Here is a 20,773-nt window from a genome sequence, read left to right as displayed (position 1 = left end):
AGGGGGCCGGCCATCTGAATAGTCGTGGCAGCGGCAATACATAGATTCATGCAGTGCATGAATCTGTGTATTGTTTCAGTGGTGGTGCGGGACCGAGGGGGGGCGGCGCTCCGGCACCCTCTATGGACGCACCGCCACTGGTCTTGAGGAAAGAAAAGAAAGGGGAGACATAATTGAAACCTTTAAATACATCAAGGTAGTGAATAAGGTTCAGGGGAGATGTTTTTTCCAATATGAAACCAAAGTCAAGAACACGACCTCAACTAACTGGAGGAAAGTTCAAAATGAATCATAGAAAGTATTATTTTACTGAAAGGGTTGTTATGCTTGAAATAAACTACCATCAGAGGTCAAAACATAGATCTATAGTCAGACAACAAAGTTAACAAAAAACAAAACATAAAAAAAAAAAATGTTAAACGTATTGAGACTGTAAGGGAACCCCAAATAGGACAGGGGTTAACGCCATTTAAGATATTCCATTCCAAACCCAAGACAGCTATCGACACTTCACAATCCGGCGAACACGACCCATACAAATTCCACCAGTAACTAGACATAGCTCTGTTTGAGGTACAAAACGAATAGACTCTTTATTGAGAAAATCAGGCTCTTATATACTGTACAGTTAGTAACCAAAATGAACAATGACTCAACTCCACCCACATCATCACACAATGAGCCCAATACACATCTTTTTTGGTAGACATTCTGGCACCATCTCTGACATAATTTACATGAGCTAATTAACTAATCATTTACCCAGACAAGGTGACTTCCGAGATATGACCTTTCAAGGTAGACATCCCGGCTCCTCTCACCTGCTATACAATACACATTCTTTTAGTAGACATTCTGGCCTTTAGACTGTCTGTTAACTTGCAATACACACATTATCATCAATAGACCTTCACACAATACAGGGTCAATTAGCACAACACAATGGAAGACCCTTTAGAAGCCATACTAGATTCATTTACATCACAAAAGACGACATTAACACCTAACAGTATGTGTTCCCACATTGAATGAGTCACTCTTTCAATTAACCCATTGAGTTCAGAATCAACAAACAGTAATTAGTTCTTTAACGATATCCTGGAATATATTGTGGATAACAGACCCATGTTAAAGCAATCCAAGATATAATTTCTCAGTCATCCTATGACCCTAGTGGACATAGGATGATTTTAGACATAAGAGTCATCGGTGAAGCTGAAACAGGAGTATCTCATACTTTTGAAGAGCATCTGGGTCCCACAGGCCATTCCGTTACAGAGATATTATGCACCCAGGTGGCATTAGGTCTATTTTTTGGTAAAGTCCCAGGTAACCCAAAAAAAAGAAAAACACATGGTCATTTGTCTCTATGAAGAATAAACTGTTCATAGAATTTCCAAGCAAGCAAGATTGAAGATCAGGCTTCATTTCATTTGGAGGTGTTTTTCAATTTTGTTTTACAAAGAAATATTAATAGTTCATCATTCACATGACTAATGCCCTTTTTTGCTCCGTTCATCTTTTAGCTGCTGGAAAATGACATTTGAAAATAGATAAATCTGATTGTCCAAGCAGCATTATAAAGTAATTTGTGTGTGTTTTTTTTTTTTTTTTTTTAATGGGATGCATCTGGAAACGTACTCGGGTGAAATTAATATGATCGGCTCTATTAACTCTGAATGGTAATTCCCCCCCCCCCCCAATCTTCTTATATTTTAACTAAACAGAAGGACCATACATTTTAAACAACTATACAGTTAGAGCCGGTTCACACTGGGGCGCCTGACAAGTCGCGTCCCATTCTATTCAATAGAACCGTTCTAATAGGAGCGACGCAAGTCGCTCCGACTTAGAAAAAGGTTCTTATACTACTTCAAGGGCGACTCGGGGCGACTTGCATTGACTTCTATACAGAAGTCGTCTTCAGGAGTCGTCTTGCCGAGTCGCCCCCGAAGTCGTGCCACCCGAGTGTGAACCGGCTCTTAGTACTCATATTTTTTATTATAATGTGACAAGTTTTAAAAAAATATTTTGTTTGTTGGTTGCTCTAAGCCCTTTTTTTCCCCAGCCATTGAAAGCAGGTAATTTTAGTTGTCAGATTGGCCTCCAATGTTACCGTAAAGGCTGTACAGAGATGACAAGAAGGTATGTGGTCTGCTAACTGTATGTTGTGCATTTGTATAAATGTACATGGTTTCTGTCAGGTAGCTGAAAATAGTTTACACATCCAACTTCTGCAGAGAAAGGACATTGTGAAAATGACACAACTGTCAGGTTTGGAGATGTATATTGTACTTTCTGTAAACAACCCACTACAGGGGCGGCCTTGGCTTCAGTTCAATGGAACAAATGCTAAGCTTTACCATTTTTTTTTTTCAATTACCAAAAGCAAATTGAAAATGTATTTTTTCAAAGGAAATTATTTGTTATGCAATCATGTTTAAGTGGTTGCTTCATGACATGAAGAACTTGAGACTCTACTTTACTATTCATGAGGTAATTTATCTCTTTTAAACTGACTTTACTAGCACTTCAACTATTCATGATTGAGGATTTCTTTGTGCTGCCATGTTTTAAAGTGGAACTAAACCCGATCAATCTGTTTCCCAAAACACTGAGGCCCGGATTCACGTAGAATCGCGTATATTTGTGCGGGCGTAACGTATCCTATTTATGTTACGCCTCCGCAACTTTTACAGGCAAGTGCTGTATTCTCAAACGAAAGTTGCGGCGGTGTAGCGTAAATAGGCCGGCGTAAGCCCGCCTAATTCAAATGTGGTAGATGTGGGCGTGTGTTATGTAAATTTTATGTGACCCCACGTAAATGACGCTTTTTACGAACGGCGCATGCGCCGTCCGTGAAAGTATTCCAGTGCGCATGCTCCAAATTAACCCGCAAGAAGCCAATGCTTTAGACGTGAACGTAAATGACGCCCAGCCCTATTTGCGAACGACTTACGCAAACGACGTAAAATTTTAAAAATTCGACGCCGGAACGACGTCCATACTTAACATTGGTACGCCTCATGTACGCCTCATATAGCAGGGGTAACTTTACGCCGGGAAAAGCCTAACGTAAACGGCGTATCTGTACTGCGTCGGCCGGGCGTACGTTCGTGAATTCGCGTATCTAGCTGATTTACATATTTCTAGGCGTAAATCAGCGTACACGCCCCTAGCGGCCAGCGTAAATATGCAGTTAAGATCCGACGGCATAAGAGACTTACGCCAGTCGGATCTAATACAAATCTATGCGCAACTGATTCTAAGAATCAGGCGCATAGATACGACGGCTCGGACTCAGAGTTACAAAGGCGTATGTGGAGATACGCCGGCGTAACTCGTACGAGAATCCGGGCCTTATATTCTAGGCATGCCGTCAATGATAGCTTTTCATGGTTGCTTGTGCTCTCAACTGAACTGTCAAACCATCAAATGCGGTATCATAACTGATCACATGTGCAGATCCATCACAACTGCAGATCAAACAAAGGCCGAGATGGCAGATTCCTTAGTTGTAAAGTATAGAAAGCTTTAGTTCCACTTTAAATTGTAAAGTTTTCAAGAAAACTGAAGGTGGAGTTAGGCAGGCCATACAGTATTAATGTTTTCGTTCTACCAGCAGGTTGAATAAAAAAAAAAAGGACCCGATTCCCTCATTCACACATTTGATGGGGAAGGGGGAATCTTTACCACTGAGTCATTGTATTCTGCCAGTAGGAAGACTTCCTTGCTGTCAGATCACACTGATCATTGCTGCTGGCTCCAGCCGTGGCATTGATCGACCAGAAAAAAAACTGTCAGGCTGATTGTACAGAAGTCAATCAGTAGTTTGACTTCTGTGACACCAGCCTGCCCAGACATGGATCGAAATTCAGCCGGTCCCTGCTGAACCAACCAGGTTTCGATCTATGCATGGCCGCCTTTAGACTAGGTCACGGTTCTCTCTTAAAGAGGTTGTAAACCTCGGAAAAAAAAAAAAAAACACTGCAAGACAAAGGCATACTGAGCTAGTCTGCATCGCAGTCTAGCTCATTATGAAATACTCACCTTAGAACGGTGCCCTGGATTTGCCGTCGGCCCTCAAAGTACATTGTGGACATCTTCCACCAAAGTTATTTTCGGGTTCGCGGCTCTGGCGCTGTAAATGGCCAGAGCCGTGATGATGTCACGGCACAGCTACTGAAGAAATGTTACCGGCGGTTCGTTTCTTCAGTGCGCATGGATATTCAAGGTACCTACAGGTAAGCTTTGTTATAAGCTTACCTGTAGGTAAAAGTGGTACTTTATTCAAATGCTCCTGAAGAAGCGCAAGGCGCTTAACATGTAGAGCAAGATACTACTTCTTAGCAAAATAACCATACTCCTGTATTCACTGTGATTATACAGCAAATGTATCTGTTGCCAGATTCATGTAACAATAAGTCGGTTATATCTAGCTACATATTCTCTTCATTGGTTCATTTTATAAATGTGGTTTTATATATGTTTTGTCAATTTTTCTAAATACATTTTGTAACCCTTATGTTGTCTTGCCTAAAAAGTCCAAGCTCACTTTATCCAATTTTTCCAATCTAATGGGACGTGGCGCCTTATATCTATGTAGTGTCCACAGTACCACTCTTTGTTGACATAATAACAATTTTCTGAAATGTACGTTTTGAGTATGTATATATGTGGAGGTTGCCCAAGTGGGGATGGGGAGGCACATGCCTACACACGGGTATGGAATTTTAAGCTGCACTCTCCAAAAAATCTCCACACAGACATTAGTTAACTCCTTGTAATCTGTGGCACAGTTGTATAACTCTTTATACTCTGTACACTATATATAATAGTTCCTAATACACTTCATTCTTCTGTGCAGCATTTCTGACCTGGGACTGCAGAGCTTGCACTGGACTCCACCAGTTCAGTTACCTGTCACCCCATCCCAGTAACACTGATTCATATGTTAAACTTCAATCCCAGGAAGGTCAACTCTGGATTTAACCCTCCTTGAAGCCTCATTCCATCTTCCATGACATTCCAACTCAGTCCCTAGGATGCCCCGTTCCGTGAATCGGACTCTAGACTGGGGTACCATTTGGTAGGGAAAGAGCCTAAGTACACAAGCTCCTTCACTACCAGGACCTTCTGTCACCTATGGCAAGTCACCTCCACTTTCAGACTGGAGAGCTGCATATGCTCATAGACACTAGTACTGTAGTCATTGGTAATAGTAATATAACCTTCCCTGGTTAGCTCTACTGAACTTTAGACATCTTTACTGCATCTTCTCTTGTAGTGTCTTATCCCTTGGTGAGAACTATATTATGTGATACACCATGCATGTATGCACCCCTTTACAGTTGTCCTAAAGTGACTTTAGACCAGGCAACAGTATGTAACAACAGAGTTCTTTATTAAAGTTGTTAAAGTTTAAATGAAAACTACAGCTTGATAGTTCATAAAAATCATTCTTATCTTCTGTGTGCCCCTTGATACCCCTGCCCATTGAGGTATCATACCTTAGATGAAGAAAGTCTTTAGAGTCCTATAAGTTCTTAGATAGATAGCACAAGTCCCAGTCCATGGAGCCCCAACTAGGATCCTGCCAAGGGCTGACATCAAGCAAGATGACAACCACATTCTAGCACAGTTCCGGTTCCCTTTCATTAGATAGTGCCCACACTTGGAGGTGGTTCCCTTCTTTTTATATGTTTGCCACAGCAAAGGGAACTATTCCCCAAAAAGCCCGGGAAAACCTGACCAGCAGCATTTACCCTTTCTTCTCAGGAATTTTCAGCTCAGTGGAGCAACACAATTTAAACAGTGCACAGTCAAATACATTAAGAAAAACAAAGAGCAAATAATACGGCAAAATGGGTTGGATCACAGGAATAAAATTGCGCGCTTCGGTTTAGATTTAATCAACTTTATTGTAATAAATAGGTAAAGCCTAATATGGACTACACAATCTGTGCTTGACTTCCCATAGTGCAAAATCTTGACATTGTCACAAATATATATTATCTTTACTTAGATTAACTTAAAGTTTCAGTGTAATACATTTCTTTTTTCAACAGTATGAAGAAAATAGGAAGGAGAAACTGGTTTCCAGTGCTCAAAGAAGAGTCTTAATATATACATATCCTACATTCAGTAATGAGGAATCCACTCTATACAAAAGGATCCTGGCTCGCCTTGGGTACACAGTCTTACAGTTTGGAGACATTAGAAGCATAAAATCATTCGTTAAGTATGGACAACAGCCTCAGAGTAAGTGTATTTAAAGTTTATCAAGAACTAGTATATTACGCTATACAATATTTCACTTTATTTGTCTATGATGTACACCAATTTGATTCCTAGATTGTGCCATGTCACTGAGCTCTTTTTCTGGTATAAGTTTCTATTAGAATCACAGCATTCATTCTGCTGTACCTCAATTTTTTAGACCACTTTTTGAGCATAAGATTTATTGGTACCATTTACAAAGAGAAACTAGAGAAAAGAAAATCACAGTTACTGTCCATGATGACCATGACAATTATATTCCGTGTTTTATATTCCTGGGGAATAAAAGACAAAAATGAATTGGTCACTGTGGGAACCTCTCTAATTTTGTTCCTACTTTCTTTTTTTTATACTCTATTTTTCTGTGTATAGCCTGCTATGCTTGTGTGTCTGCTATGTAAATGCCTGCTATTCAAGGCCATAATGTTTAACCGCTCAGAGCAGTAAAGTAAGGCATTCCTAAAAAAAAAGATATATAAAAAAATAAAAATGTGTGCAATAATTTTGTACTGTATAGAAAGAAAAGAAGATTTAAAACTTTACCAGAATAGAGCAGTTGATCCCTGCTATTCTGCAGAATTGCTCTGCTTCTTACCAGAAATAATCTTGTTACAGATAAACTCCAAGCACCCAATTATGCAAACATAGCATAAACACCTATCCTAAAGGCTACCTTTTATTTTGTTTTTTTTATTTTGTTTAATTCAGCTTAAAGCAGAGTTCCAGCCTTTTAGTGTTTATTAAAAGTCAGCAGCTACAAAAAGTGTAGCTGCTGACTTTTAATAAACAGACACTTACTGTACCTGCTCCACGGTCCACTCCTCTCCCCACCTCTCCGGCAGGCGCCTCCATTCATAGTGTGGGCACCCGGCCGTGACAGCTTTCGGCTGCGCTCTGAGAGGACAGGCGACCTCCTGGGACCTGTCACGTGTCCCTAGAGATCGCCTAAAGGGAGGGGCCACCTAAGGCGAGAAGAGAAGTCGAAGAGGTGGTCCCTGGGCGGAAGGAGGAAGTGGGACAGGAAGTCCTACTCCTACTGAAGCCCCCACCCCCCCAAAAAATGACATGCCAAATGTGGCATGTAGGGGGGCGAGGAGTGCTTGAAGCATAAGTTCCACTTTTGGGTGGACTTTTGTAGTGAACTGTAAGTGACAACTACCAGGTGTCTTGGACTATTATTTAAAACAATAATACTTGTGAAAAATATATACAATAGTGATAGACCAACATAAAATAACCGCCTCAGAAGACGTCTATGACGAAACACGTCAGCTGGAGCTACGTACACAACATCACTTCCAGGTCGCGAAGGAATCTGGTGGAGCGCAGGTGAACCGCATGCTGCACAGACCCATATTTTGCAGTGTATTGTTTTTTGGCCAGCACATATGATGAGCTAGTTTTAATTCATGTTTTACTCATTTTTTAAATAAATAATTTTTGGTAATACACTATTGGAGCTACCTCTTCCTTGAGGCTTTATTGTTATGGATCCACATCTCAGCTGCTACCCGGTACCAGGTACATCATAGGATATCTCAGCGGGGAGGCTGCAGACAATCGGTCTGGAAGATCCATCAGAATTCAAGCTGCTTCTTGCACTACTTGCCATTTACCCCTGCAGGGATAGTGGCAGCTTTTGAGTGGGGACCCAAGAGGGGGAGCACAACAGTCACTCGATTTCTATGCAGTTTTCACAAGTCACCTTGGATTTCCTGCTGGTTTTGATGAACTTTATATGAACTATTTTTATTGTTCCTATTTTTATTATTAACATTTTTTATTTTTATTTTTTCACAATATACTCATATTATATATATATATATATATATATATATATATATATATATATATATATATATATATATATATATATATATATATATATATATATATTCTGTTTTTACCTTTGGGTTTTTTCTTTTTTGATCAGTATTTGCTGTGAACATTAATTGGACTGAACTTTTGGATAGTATTCAATCACGCAGAGTGGACTGAGTTTGTTTACACATGTTTTTTCATATCACTGATCCATGTGATTTTATGTTGGTCTATCACTATTGTATATATTTTTTCACAGGTATTCTTGTTTATATAATAGTCCAAGACACCTGGTAGTTGTCACTTACAGTTCACTACATCCTTATGTAGCTTGGTCATTTGCATGAGAATTTACTTAATTTGTACCACATATTCACATATTCACAATTATATATCAGACGCCTCTGAAGATATCCCCATAGGATGAAACATGTTAGGCTGACCGACACAAGTACGCTATGAGCCGCGGAATTTTATATTCTTTGATGCCTTTTTTACCTGTCTGTTTGTAAGTACTATACAATAAATTGCATATTGGTTTTACCTATGGGCTTCACTATTGCCGTTTCCGCTCTGCATTTTATGACCATATATCTGCCGATGAACGCAAACGCTTTTGGACCTTCATGATATTCGAGATGCTATTTCATCATTGATGCTGCCTGTGGATAACCATTCTCACCTGCACATTCTGTTGGAAGTGCGATTGTCATTGACCTGCACGTTATTTGATTACATGCCCATAACGATACTTGCTCGGTGGTGTGGTGTGTTCTTTCTGTGTCTGCACACTGAATCTTCGGTGGAGGTCCTATATGTTCAATTTCATTGATGAACACATATTTTGTGGACTTTATATTCACATTGTTTATCTGAATATACACTTTGTGGACTATATATTAATTTTCCTCTTCATTTTGAGCGCTGCACTATTGGATTATACTGTTTTTGTTTGCTAATCTACAAACTGTGCTAGCTGCTTTGTACACTTTTTATTATTTTGAAGTTAGCGCAGATATTTGTTTCCCCTTTTTTTCAATTATATATATATACATACACTTCTTGTAACCAGTAGGTAGCGCCACTTACCCCACCTTTGTTTACTAATAGCCAGATTCACAAAGAGTAACGCCGGCGTATCAGTAGATACGCCATCGTAACTCGGAATCTAAGCCGTCGTATGTTTAAGTGTATGCTCAAACTGAGATACACTTAAACCTAGCTAAGATACGACGGCCTGCGCCATCCTATCTTAGTTGTCTAGTTCCGCCGGCCGGTAGGGGCGTGAATGCTGATTTACGCCTAGAATGCGTAAATCAGTGAGATACGCCGATTCACGAACGTACGTGCGCCCATCGCAGTAAAGATACGCCGTTTACGTAAGGTGATTCCTGGCGTAAAGTTAGTCGAACAAATAGCTGGCCTAGTCAATGTTAAGTATGGCCGTCGTTCCCGCGTCGAAATTTGAAAAATTTACGTCGTTTGCGTAAGTCGTCCGTGAATGGGGCTGGATGTAATTTACGTTCACGTCGAAACCAATACGTCCTTGCGGCGTACTTTGGAGCAATGCACACTGGGATATGTCCACGGATGGCAGCAACCAACATTCGTCCTAAGTGCGGTACTTTCTCTTTGGCTAGTAATCTTTTGGTGCTGTGGGGGTGAATACAGCTGCTGGACCGGACCTATCATAAGCACTCATTAGTCCCCCTCCTCCATTAATAAAAAACTGTACTTTAGCTTTCATCAATAAAAAGGACTCTATGAATGGAGGACGGGTGGTTGAATGAAAGGTCTACCTCCTCCACTCATAGACTGTTTACTTTTTACTGATGGAAGCTATAGTACAGCTTCAATATTTGAAGGAGGGGACAAAAAGGGCGAGCATACTCAGCACTCTTGACAAGTGCTTATGACAGGTCCAGTGGCTGTATTAACACCTGCAGCACCTTAAGATCATCCCTATGGGGGTTGAAGGGGCAGAGGATGAAACATTTCAACTAAGACAGCTTGGCTTTAACTATAGACAGTCTTTAATCATAGTTTCTAGATGGGAATGCCACTAAACAAAATTTGCAAAGGGTTTAGGACAATGACCACTTAAAAATCTGTAAATAATCGCGTAACAGCAAACAAAAAACATGGACGGTGGGTGAGAACCTTCCTGGTGGCTATCACAGCTACAAAGTCAGTACTCCTCTCCTCACAGACACTTACTGTAAATGAATCAGCAATTCCCACTACCCCTTTGTCAGTAGAACAGCCATTAGTTACCCAATTTAGGGTAATTGGAATTGGGTTTTTATATAGGAGCAACCATCATCATTCCATGCTTCCAATAGTCAGGGCTCCCTTTTCTTCTAAATCAAGTAGCCTTAATTCTCATACTAGATTCTTTAATTGTTAAATAAATGGAATAAACCAACATGGTTATATATCAATCATAACTGAGTTTGGCCCCTTTGACACAGAGCACGTCCATTTTGATGGACTACACTTTCTCAGCGACAAGCAGGCGAATGACAGGTACATCTTTGCTCACTGTGCTGAGATGGACCTTTTTAGAGCCCTGCTGTCCTCTATGGGAAATTGGATGAAAACAGATCCGCCTGTCTGTTTTGATCCGATTCCATCTGATCGGCCCGGACAGATGAAAAATAGGGTCTCCATCCATCTGGATTTGGCAGACTGGATAGTGGTTGATGTCAGCGGACATATTTCAGCTGACATCCATCGCTCTATAGAGGTGAATGAAGGCTCCAAACACGTCCGCCTGAAAAATAAAATGGGCAGACGGACCTGATCAGACAGTTGTGAAAGGGGCCTAAGAGTGACAGGTAATATTGGAAGTATCATATAATATTATCTGGTTTAGGGTCTAATGTGGACATGTTCAAGATATCTAGAGCTCTTAATTAGGGATGAGCTTTGAGTTTGAGTCGAACATTGCCTGTTCGCCGAACAGGGAACAATTTGGGGTGTTCACGGGCAAATTCGAAAAGCCGCAGCACACCCTGGAAAAGTCTATGGGAGAAATCTAAAGTGCTAATTTTAAAGGCTTATATGCAAGTTATTGTCATAAAAAGTGTTTGGGCACCCGGGTCCTGCCCCAGGGGACATGTATCAATGCAAAAAAAGTATTAAAAAAACGGCCGTTTTTTCGGGAGCAGTGATTTTAATAATGCTTAAAGTGAAACAATAAAAGTGAAATATTCCTTTTAAATTTCGTACCTAGGGGGTGTGTAAAGTATGCCTGTAAAGCAGTGCTTGTTTCCCGTGCTTAGAACTGTCCCTGCACAAAGTGTAATTTCTGAAGGATAAAAAGTCATTTAAAATCACTGCTCCTGAAAAAACTGCAGTTTTAAAATCTTTTTTTGCATTGATACATGTCCCCAGGGGCAGGACCCAGGTCCCAAACACTTTTTAGGACAATAACATGCATATTAGTCTTTAAAATTTGCATTTTAGATTTCAAACGTTCGAGTCCCATAGACTTTATTGGGGTTCTAAAGTTCACACAAACTTTTGGTCTGTTCTCGGGTTCTGGTGCAAACCGAACGGGGGGGGGGGGGGGTGTTCGGCTCATCCCTACTCTTCATACAGTATTGTCTTCTGCCATGTATCTAGTATTAGTTAGTCACATTTAACTGGACTTTCATCGTTTACCAAGCCACTTCTTCAGTTCCAGAGTGTCAAGAAAATACCCCAACATTTTTATTCACATCTTAGGACACCTTAATCCAATTAACATTGAATGTGTAAATACTGATTGCCCAAGAGCAGAACGGGATGTGTAAAAGTTGTGATGCCATCCTGTCTTAGTTGCAGTACATAACCCCACTGTTGGTGTCAGGAAGCCGGCATAGGTTTTAGTTCCTCATTTTAAATATCAAAATGCGTAAATTATTGGCAAATTGCCAGGGTAACCATAATAAAACAGTATCATATGTTGGAAAGCCTCATCCAGTGTCTTCCTGGGTAATTTTATTGATGCACTACAAAATCTCGCAAGATTTCTGGCAAAGGATTTTTTTTCTTTGCTTAGATTATTCTGTCTGGGGTAATCTGGGCAAGGGGGTGAGTTTGAGCTCCGGGAAGTAAAGAGAGATGGAATCCTCTTATGCCGCGTACACACCATCACTTTATGTGATGAAAAAAAACGACACTTTCTGTGAAGTAAAAAATGACGTTTTTGAAACTTCAATTTTCAAAGACGAAGTTGCCTACACACCATCGTTTTCTCACAATGATCTAGCAAAGTGAGGTTACGTTCACCACGTTTTACCATTGAAGCTTGCTTCATAAGTAGCTTCTGGGCATGCGTGGATGAAAAAACGTCTTAGAAAACGACGTTTTTTGCTACACACGGTCAATTTCTGTGAAGTAAAAAGTGCACTTTTGAAAAACGACACATAAAATTGAAGCATGCTTCAATTTTTTTTGGTCGTTTTTTACAAGACATAAAACTACGTTTTCCCCCACACACAGTCAATTAAAGTGACGTTTTTAAAAACGTCATTTTTTTTCATCACATAAAGTGATGGTGTGTACGCGGCATAACACTTTTATCAAGACAGTTGGGAGGAGAGTACTGGAGAAAAGAAAAATTAGAAAATTATTGGAAAGAAATGCCTGCAGAGAAGAGTCTTTTTTGTTATGTCTTTTCACATCCTTTTGCATTGTGATGTTCATTTCTTTGTGGTGGTCGGGAGAAAGGTCCGCTTTAATGTTTAAGACAGCAGCATGGATATTTATTTATTTAATTATTTATTACAGGTCCCTGTCCTCAAGAAGCTTACAATCTATAGTCTTTAACACATACTTAAGGCCCATACACACGATCGGACTTTTTGACAACAAATGTCCGACGGACCTGTTTGATTCGGACAATCCGACCACGTGTTCGCTCCATCGGACAAATGTTTTTTGCTTTTTCATCGGACAAATGTTCGATGTGAATGACCTCAAACTTTTCGGCAACAAATGTCCTACGTCGGCTAATCCGATCGTGTCTACACAAGTCCATCGGACTAAAGTCCAAAGTACAAAAACAGAACCAATGCTAAGGATCAGACAACAATAGTAGAAGTTGCCCAAAGGGTGGCAGTAAAGAGTTGAAAAACCATGTGATTTGGTGAAAGTTGGCTGAAAAAGTTCAGACCAAAATCCACAGAAAAGTCTGATGGAAGTCCGATTGTGTGTATGAGGTTTTCTATATACAGTATATACAAGGGTCAACTTACACAGAAGTCAATTAACCTACAGTATCTATACAGTATACAGTAAAGTGGCAGACAAACTAAGGTTTGAAGGCTTCTAAAGTTAAATATTATATAACCAGTTAAATAATACAAAGCTGAACATCAGTATTTTATTATGTTCCAAATTCTGTCTGACACATTTGTTATCCTTTCTGTTTCTTATGAGAGTACTATTTTTGAATCAGTTTGGATTGGACAGATGCCAGTTGTCTTAGAGAGGACTTATAAGGAAAGTAGCTGAAATTTCGATTAACCTTCCTGTTTTCTTAGCCTTTACAAAACTTCAATATTTTTTCACATGAATATATGAAATATATTTCCTTTGTACATCTTAAGAATGTTCTGTACGCCCTATTTCTTCTAAAAAAATAAAGTTTTTTATTGCTGGCTCTTTTCGCAGTTGCACATACAGAAGTTGTATGCATAATCTAAACACACTGAAAGAAAATGGTTTTCTATATACTGTAATCTTTTTGATCGAAAGCAGACTTCTGACTCAAGCTATTTTTGTATGGCTACAATTTTTAAAGGCTTTAAACAAAATAAAAGTCAAGCATAAAACAGCACTAAAAAAATGTAACTGTGTACATAACTAATTTAAGATTTGGTTTGTTCTTCTGACTGTACGTAGACTTTGAGTGCCAATACATTCTGGAAAGCTGAATTACCAGTCTCTGAAATGTATTTCCTGTTCATCTGCTTGCAAAATAAAGGAATATATTATATACATCAAGTGCCAATATAAAACCACAGCGCTATGAGAATAAATAAATATTCAAATCTAAATATATACAAGTGTACAATGTGATAACACAATTATAAGTGATTGAACTCATACACTGTAAACATGCAAAAAAATTATTATTATATGATAATAATAATATTAAGTGAAAAAAAGTCCGTGATGTAACAAAAAAGACGTGAAGTGAAAAGTTCATGTAACTTCAATGTGATTAATCCACTTTTCCAGGACTTCCACCACACCTCAGTGTTCAGTGCTCCAATCCCCCCTCACAGTGGACACTCACCACAATACTATGCCTCCCACTCTCGTGTTTGGCTAACGAGCTTGTAATAAGAGTATCTCCATGGTGTCACCAGTAAATGAATTCCAGTATTAAATGCAAGGATGTTCCAAGTAGCAATGCAAAAAAAGAAAGGTGCACAATAGTGTAAAAACGTAAGACCAGTTTAATAAAAACACTCAAATGAACCTCCAAAAGTTGCACTCACAAACAAACTCCAATGTAAAACTTTGTGTATAAACAGATCGCTGCACACTTCAAAATCCTCAATTGCAGATAACAGTGGTCACGGCGGACCCTCGGTCAACTGAATGATCTCACCGCAATCCTCGGCACAGCACACCACTTCAAACGATCACTCTTATCTTTGGTAATTCCAAACAGCTACGAGATGGCTGATGGCAGTCTTAGATGTAACTTGGAACTTTCTAAACATGGATTAGGCCACGCCCCGACATGTTTCGACTTCCTGTCTTATTCATGGGTATGGCCGAATAACCCCTTCCCCTCTTTTATATATCTTCAGGGATGCTATCAGCAAATAGGATCAGATAGTGACGATTGACACCCCGCCTCTTGCGTGTGTATATCGCACCATCTGAGACAGCGAGAACGTCACCCGGTCACGTGTACTATAGTGTCCAATGGGGTGAGATCATCGCCGCTGTCTATGGGCGGGAGCTGTGTATAGCGTCTCACTCATCACTACAGCAACGAGGAGCGCAACCAATCATGATGCGCTTCTCTTGTATCCAATCAGTTTACCGCAGGATGACCGATGAGCGTAGGCTATCGTTATGGTGCCGCTTTGTCCTAACACCGGGGGACGCAGCCAACTGGTCACGTGTACCCCGTGGCCAATAGACAATATTCGCAGCGTTAATCCAAGCGGAAATGCGGTGTATAACGAATGCACTGACATGTCACACAGCGGTCTACTTTTAATGAAAGAAACTAAACTAACAGGTTTGATAGTAGTACAAATATAGAAAGAATAGAAAAAATAGAATTGTGTGGGCATAATAGCACTTATCAAAAACTGGGAGTAAATAATGATCTAAAAAAGGGAAACAGTCTCTCGAGGATCCCCGTGACCACCAATCCTTAGTTTTAACACACATCTCAATAATGGTCATACATTCATTAGATAAATACAGTACTTACATCAAAATATTAAAATTAGCACTATAATTATGATCTGACATACCTATATGGTAGATTAATTAGCTAAAATTGTTTGATTCACATTAAGCTAAGTATATAAAAAAATATAAAATATAAAAATATAAAAAATATAAAAATTACTATATTAGAATATGTTCTATACATCTACATGTTAGCACGAGAGGAGCCCAGCCATTTCATTCGGGTCAACCTACCTTGAGGTCACCCTCGTGCATATAGATGAATACACAAAATGAGTTTAAATTGAATTAAACAGTTAATAGTAATTAAATATGGGATGAGTGGTTAATGATCAATACTGATTGAGGATAAACAAATTTAGATGAATTGAATCCAGACATCATAATAACCATATGAATTTAAATAAAGTCTAGGTGTCTAACCACAATACTGACAACTGCAAAGATAAGGGTTTCAACTGGTATCGCCCATGCTACTATAGCTTATTACCCTGCAGTTCAATACTGGGTGCAACCCAGAACCGAACATGAGAAGATGATCTGTTCACCCATAACACATATTAATGATATAGATAAACAACCTGAGTATGGAGAATAAAGTGAAGGAGCTGTATACCTCATGAATTATTGATAAAGCAGTTGAGGTCAACCTCTATATTTAAACCCCGAGGCTGGAGACATTTAAGCAGATATATCCACTGGGTTTCGCGCTGTGAGAGGTCCCTTATTCTGTTTGAACCCCTCCAACCGAAATACACTACGTCGATGCCACAAAATTGAATCAGAGATGGGTCCTGTTTATGTCTCTTTTTGAAATGCATCGAGACGCTGTGATATTCAAAGCCCTTTTTTATGTTCGCTAAATGTTCAGCGATTCGCACCCTGAGCAATCTTTTAGTTCTCCCCACATAGAGTAGACCACATGGGCACCATAATAGATAGACTACATAGGAAGAGTTGCACGTACTGAATTCTTTAATTTCAAAGGATCTACCATCACTTCCTGTTATTTCACATTTCCCCCTGTTGTGTGTTTGTACTGTCCGACAACATATACACCTTCGACAGGGAAAAAAACCCTTTAGGTCGATTTTTATAGAAGGATTGGGGGGATCCAGAATTTTTCGGACAACCCTATCCCCAAAATTTGGTGCCTTTCGGTAAATAAACCGAGGCTGCTCTGGTATCACGGTCCCCAAATGTGTATCTCTAGCCAGGATATACCAATGTTTACGAAAGATGGTTTCAATATCCTTATATTGAGAGTGGAAACCTGTTAAAAAACCCCATTGATGTTGACTGTTAGATTCAACAGATTCTTTCTTCCTTAGACATTGTTCCCTCGGTACATCTGCTACATCTCTTATGATGTTATTCAATTTAGTTTCATTGTACCCCTTCTGTACAAATCTCTGTTTCAACATAGTTGCTTGTTCTATATAGTCAGATTCCTCAGTACAATTTCTCCTCACTCTTAGGAACTGTCCTTTCGGGATATTGCTTATCCACGCCGGGTGATGTCCACTTCGGATCGACAAGTAACTGTTCCGATCTGTCGTTTTGAAATGTACCTTGGTCTTCAATTTTCCATCTAGATGTTCAATATTGACATCAAGGAAATCGACTGAACTCATACTGATATTATATTCAAGCTTGATGTTATTCCTATTGTTATTAAGATCTGTCAGGAACAATCTCAGATCCACCTCCGATCCCTCCCAAATGAGTAAGAGATCGTCGATGAATCTGCGGTAGAAAATAAGCTGTTGTTTCTGGTTGCGGAAGATATATCTATCCTCCCATTCCGCCATGAACAGGTTGGCGAGGCTGGGAGCAAACTTTGCTCCCATAGCCACGCCAACCTGCTGCGAGAAGAAGAAGCCATTGAACCAGAAATAGTTGTGCGCCATGCAGAACTCTAAAGCATGGCCCAGGAATTTCTTTTGGACATGGGGAATATCGTCCCTCCTGCTCAATGCCCAATTTAATGCCAGCGCAGCGTCCTCGTGTTGAATTATGGTATAAAGGGACGCTACGTCCGCTGTTACCAGTATAAGGTTGGACTCAGGATTAATATTTACTAGTTCCAAAGATGTCAATAAGTCCGTAGTGTCCTTCAGAAACGCCTTAGTGTTACGAACACTGGGCTGGAGGAACTTGTCTAAGTACTCTCCCAACCTGGCAGTTACTGATCCAATCCCATTTACAATGGGCCGGGCCGGTGGGACTGTTGGATGCTTATGAATCTTCGGAAGCGTGTATATCACAGGAGTCCTACACACAGACGGGGCCAGATAGGCTTTTTCTTTGGCATTGAGGGCATTGGTCCGGTATCCCCAACTAACTAGAGCATCTAGTTGAGATTTATACTCCTCAGTGGGGTCTGAGCCCAATCTCCTGTAAGTGGTAGGGTCGCTTAACAGTGTGGTCAGTTGGTTCAGATAAAACTCCTTATCCATAACGACCACCCCGCCACCCTTGTCCGCAGGACGGATGATGATCTCTTTATTATTTTCAAGGCTTTTTATTCCTTCCTTAATGAAATCAGGGTTCACCTTCTTCTTCTGGGGAAGTTCATCAATGTCCTTCAGCACTAATTGTTTAAAGACCTCAATGTAATGGTTGTTTGGGTTTTGGGGATTAAATAGGGATCTATTCTTCAGGCCACTATCTATGTGCACAGGTGCAGCATTACTCTTTAAAGATGATTCTGCCGGATGACTCAAAAAATATTTTTTCATATTAAGAGTCCTTATAAATTTATGAGTGTCAATGTACAAATTGAACTTGTTCATGACTTCCTTGGTGCACATTTTAGGCCAGTGTTTAGTATGTTCAACTCTTTCGGATTCAACACTACTTTACTTAAATTAAAGATCCCTGTATTTAGGTTTTCCTTGGTCTTTTCTTTGGATTGCTTTCTCCGTCCGGCCCTACAGCCCCTTCTTCTCTTTGGGGGTAGTCCCCATTCTTGGAGTGAGGATGTGGTTGTCCATTCCTGTCCACCCCCCTGTTGTGAGTAGTATGAGGGGGTCTCCTCGGGGTTGTTCCTCTCCCCCTCCCCCTCTGCCCTAAAAAAGGCTGTGGTTGATGATAGTAATGATTAGGTGCTGGGTGTGCATACCACTGTTGATATTCTTGTTGAGGGTAATACTGACAATGGTTATGTTCACCCTGTGTATAATAAGGGCGAGGTGATTGATGATTTTGGCCATATTGGTAATCATCTCTCTCTCGTCTAGGTGCTGCAGGTGATTCAAATTGTGGACCATACTGTCCACTTCCAGAAGCCTGTGAGTCAGAATTCCGTCTCTGATTTGGCAGTAGATGTTCACTTTTCCTCATTATGGCTTTCCCGGTAGTTTGTTTAATTGAATCCTTTTTCTGACTCGCGGGATTCGTTTTTTGTACAGGTTTAACTCCCTCGTTCGCGTTGTCAGTTCCGGCAGCATTTTGCCATGCATATATCTTATCATTCTTGAAATCTTCAGAGTCTCGGTTGTATTTCTTAACCTTTCTCTTCTGTGTTTCCCTATCAACTTTCTCCAGTTTTTTCTTCATGTTCGTATTAAATTCTTTAATCATGGCAGAGTCATTAATTGGTACTAATTTATCTTGTATGATTTTGATTTTATCATTAATCATACTCAACTTAATTTGTTTCCTTTTCAGAACCAATAGCTGTAAATCCATCCCCACTTTATCAAAGAATTTTTTCCATTCATCCATATATTTAGTCTCATGGAGACCATCCTGGGGAGTCACATCCCACCTTAAACTCCTAAAAATCAGACCCTCCTTATTATAGTGCTCGAACGTAAACACATCCCACCAGGCTTTTATTTGTTTCTCTAATAGAATCTCCAAGGATTTTAAAATCCCTGGATAATCTTCCTCACAGTCTGTCATTTCATGACTAGTGGAGAAAATCGTGTCAGCACTCAATTGCCTATTCATCAAATAATTGATGGATTCCATGGCTGCTAGTAGTTAAAAAGTATAGAAATGTAGTAATTGGGATATCACAATTGCGCCTGACTGATAACCCACTACTGCGCCAGTGTGGAAAAGAAGTTAAAGCGCCTAGCTGCTGTTTAAATAAATAATATGTGAAAAATAAAGGAATATATTATATACATCAAGTGCCAATATAAAACCACAGCGCTATGAGAATAAATAAATATTCAAATCTAAATATATACAAGTGTACAATGTGATAACACAATTATAAGTGATTGAACTCATACACTGTAAACATGCAAAAAAATTATTATTATATGATAATAATAATATTAAGTGAAAAAAAGTCCGTGATGTAACAAAAAAGACGTGAAGTGAAAAGTTCATGTAACTTCAATGTGATTAATCCACTTTTCCAGGACTTCCACCACACCTCAGTGTTCAGTGCTCCAATCCCCCCTCACAGTGGACACTCACCACAATACTATGCCTCCCACTCTCGTGTTTGGCTAACGAGCTTGTAATAAGAGTATCTCCACGGTGTCACCAGTAAATGAATTCCAGTATTAAATGCAAGGATGTTCCAAGTAGCAATGCAAAAAAAGAAAGGTGCACAATAGTGTAAAAACGTAAGACCAGTTTAATAAAAACACTGAAATGATCATCTTCTCATGTTCGGTTCTGGGTTGCACCCAGTATTGAACTGCAGGGTAATAAGCTATAGTAGCATGGGCGATACCAGTTGAAACCCTTATCTTTGCAGTTGTCAGTATTGTGGTTAGACACCTAGACTTTATTTAAATTCATATGGTTATTATGATGTCTGGATTCAATTCATCTAAATTTGTTTATCCTCAATCAGTATTGATCATTAACCACTCATCCCATATTTAATTACTATTAACTGTTTAATTCAATTTAAACTCATTTTGTGTATTCATCTATATGCACGAGGGTGACCTCAAGGTAGGTTGACCCGAATGAAATGGCTGGGCTCCTCTCGTGCTAACATGTAGATGTATAGAACATATTCTAATATAGTAATTTTTATATTTTTTATATTTTTATATTTTATATTTTTTTATATACTTAGCTTAATGTGAATCAAACTATTTTAGCTAATTAATCTACCATATAGGTATGTCAGATCATAATTATAGTGCTAATTTTAATATTTTGATGTAAGTACTGTATTTATCTAATGAATGTATGACCATTATTGAGATGTGTGTTAAAACTAAGGATTGGTGGTCACGGGGATCCTCGAGAGACTGTTTCCCTT

General features: G+C 39.5%; 1 protein-coding gene across 1 annotated transcript in view; it reads left to right on the top strand.

Annotated features, from left to right (window-relative positions):
* CPED1 (cadherin like and PC-esterase domain containing 1) overlaps positions 1 to 20,773 on the top strand; it is a 408,757-nt gene that overhangs the window by 79,466 nt on the left and 308,518 nt on the right. Inside the window, exon 2 of the mRNA XM_040343743.1 lies at positions 6,069 to 6,261. Coding sequence (XP_040199677.1) covers positions 6,069 to 6,261 — 193 coding nt within the window. The remainder of the gene's footprint in view (positions 1 to 6,068; positions 6,262 to 20,773) is intronic.

This window comes from Rana temporaria, chromosome 3 (assembly GCF_905171775.1).
Source record: "Rana temporaria chromosome 3, aRanTem1.1, whole genome shotgun sequence".
Taxonomy (NCBI): domain Eukaryota; kingdom Metazoa; phylum Chordata; class Amphibia; order Anura; family Ranidae; genus Rana; species Rana temporaria.
Note: the sequence above shows the minus strand (reverse complement) of the source record. Positions and strands in the feature narration are given on the sequence as shown.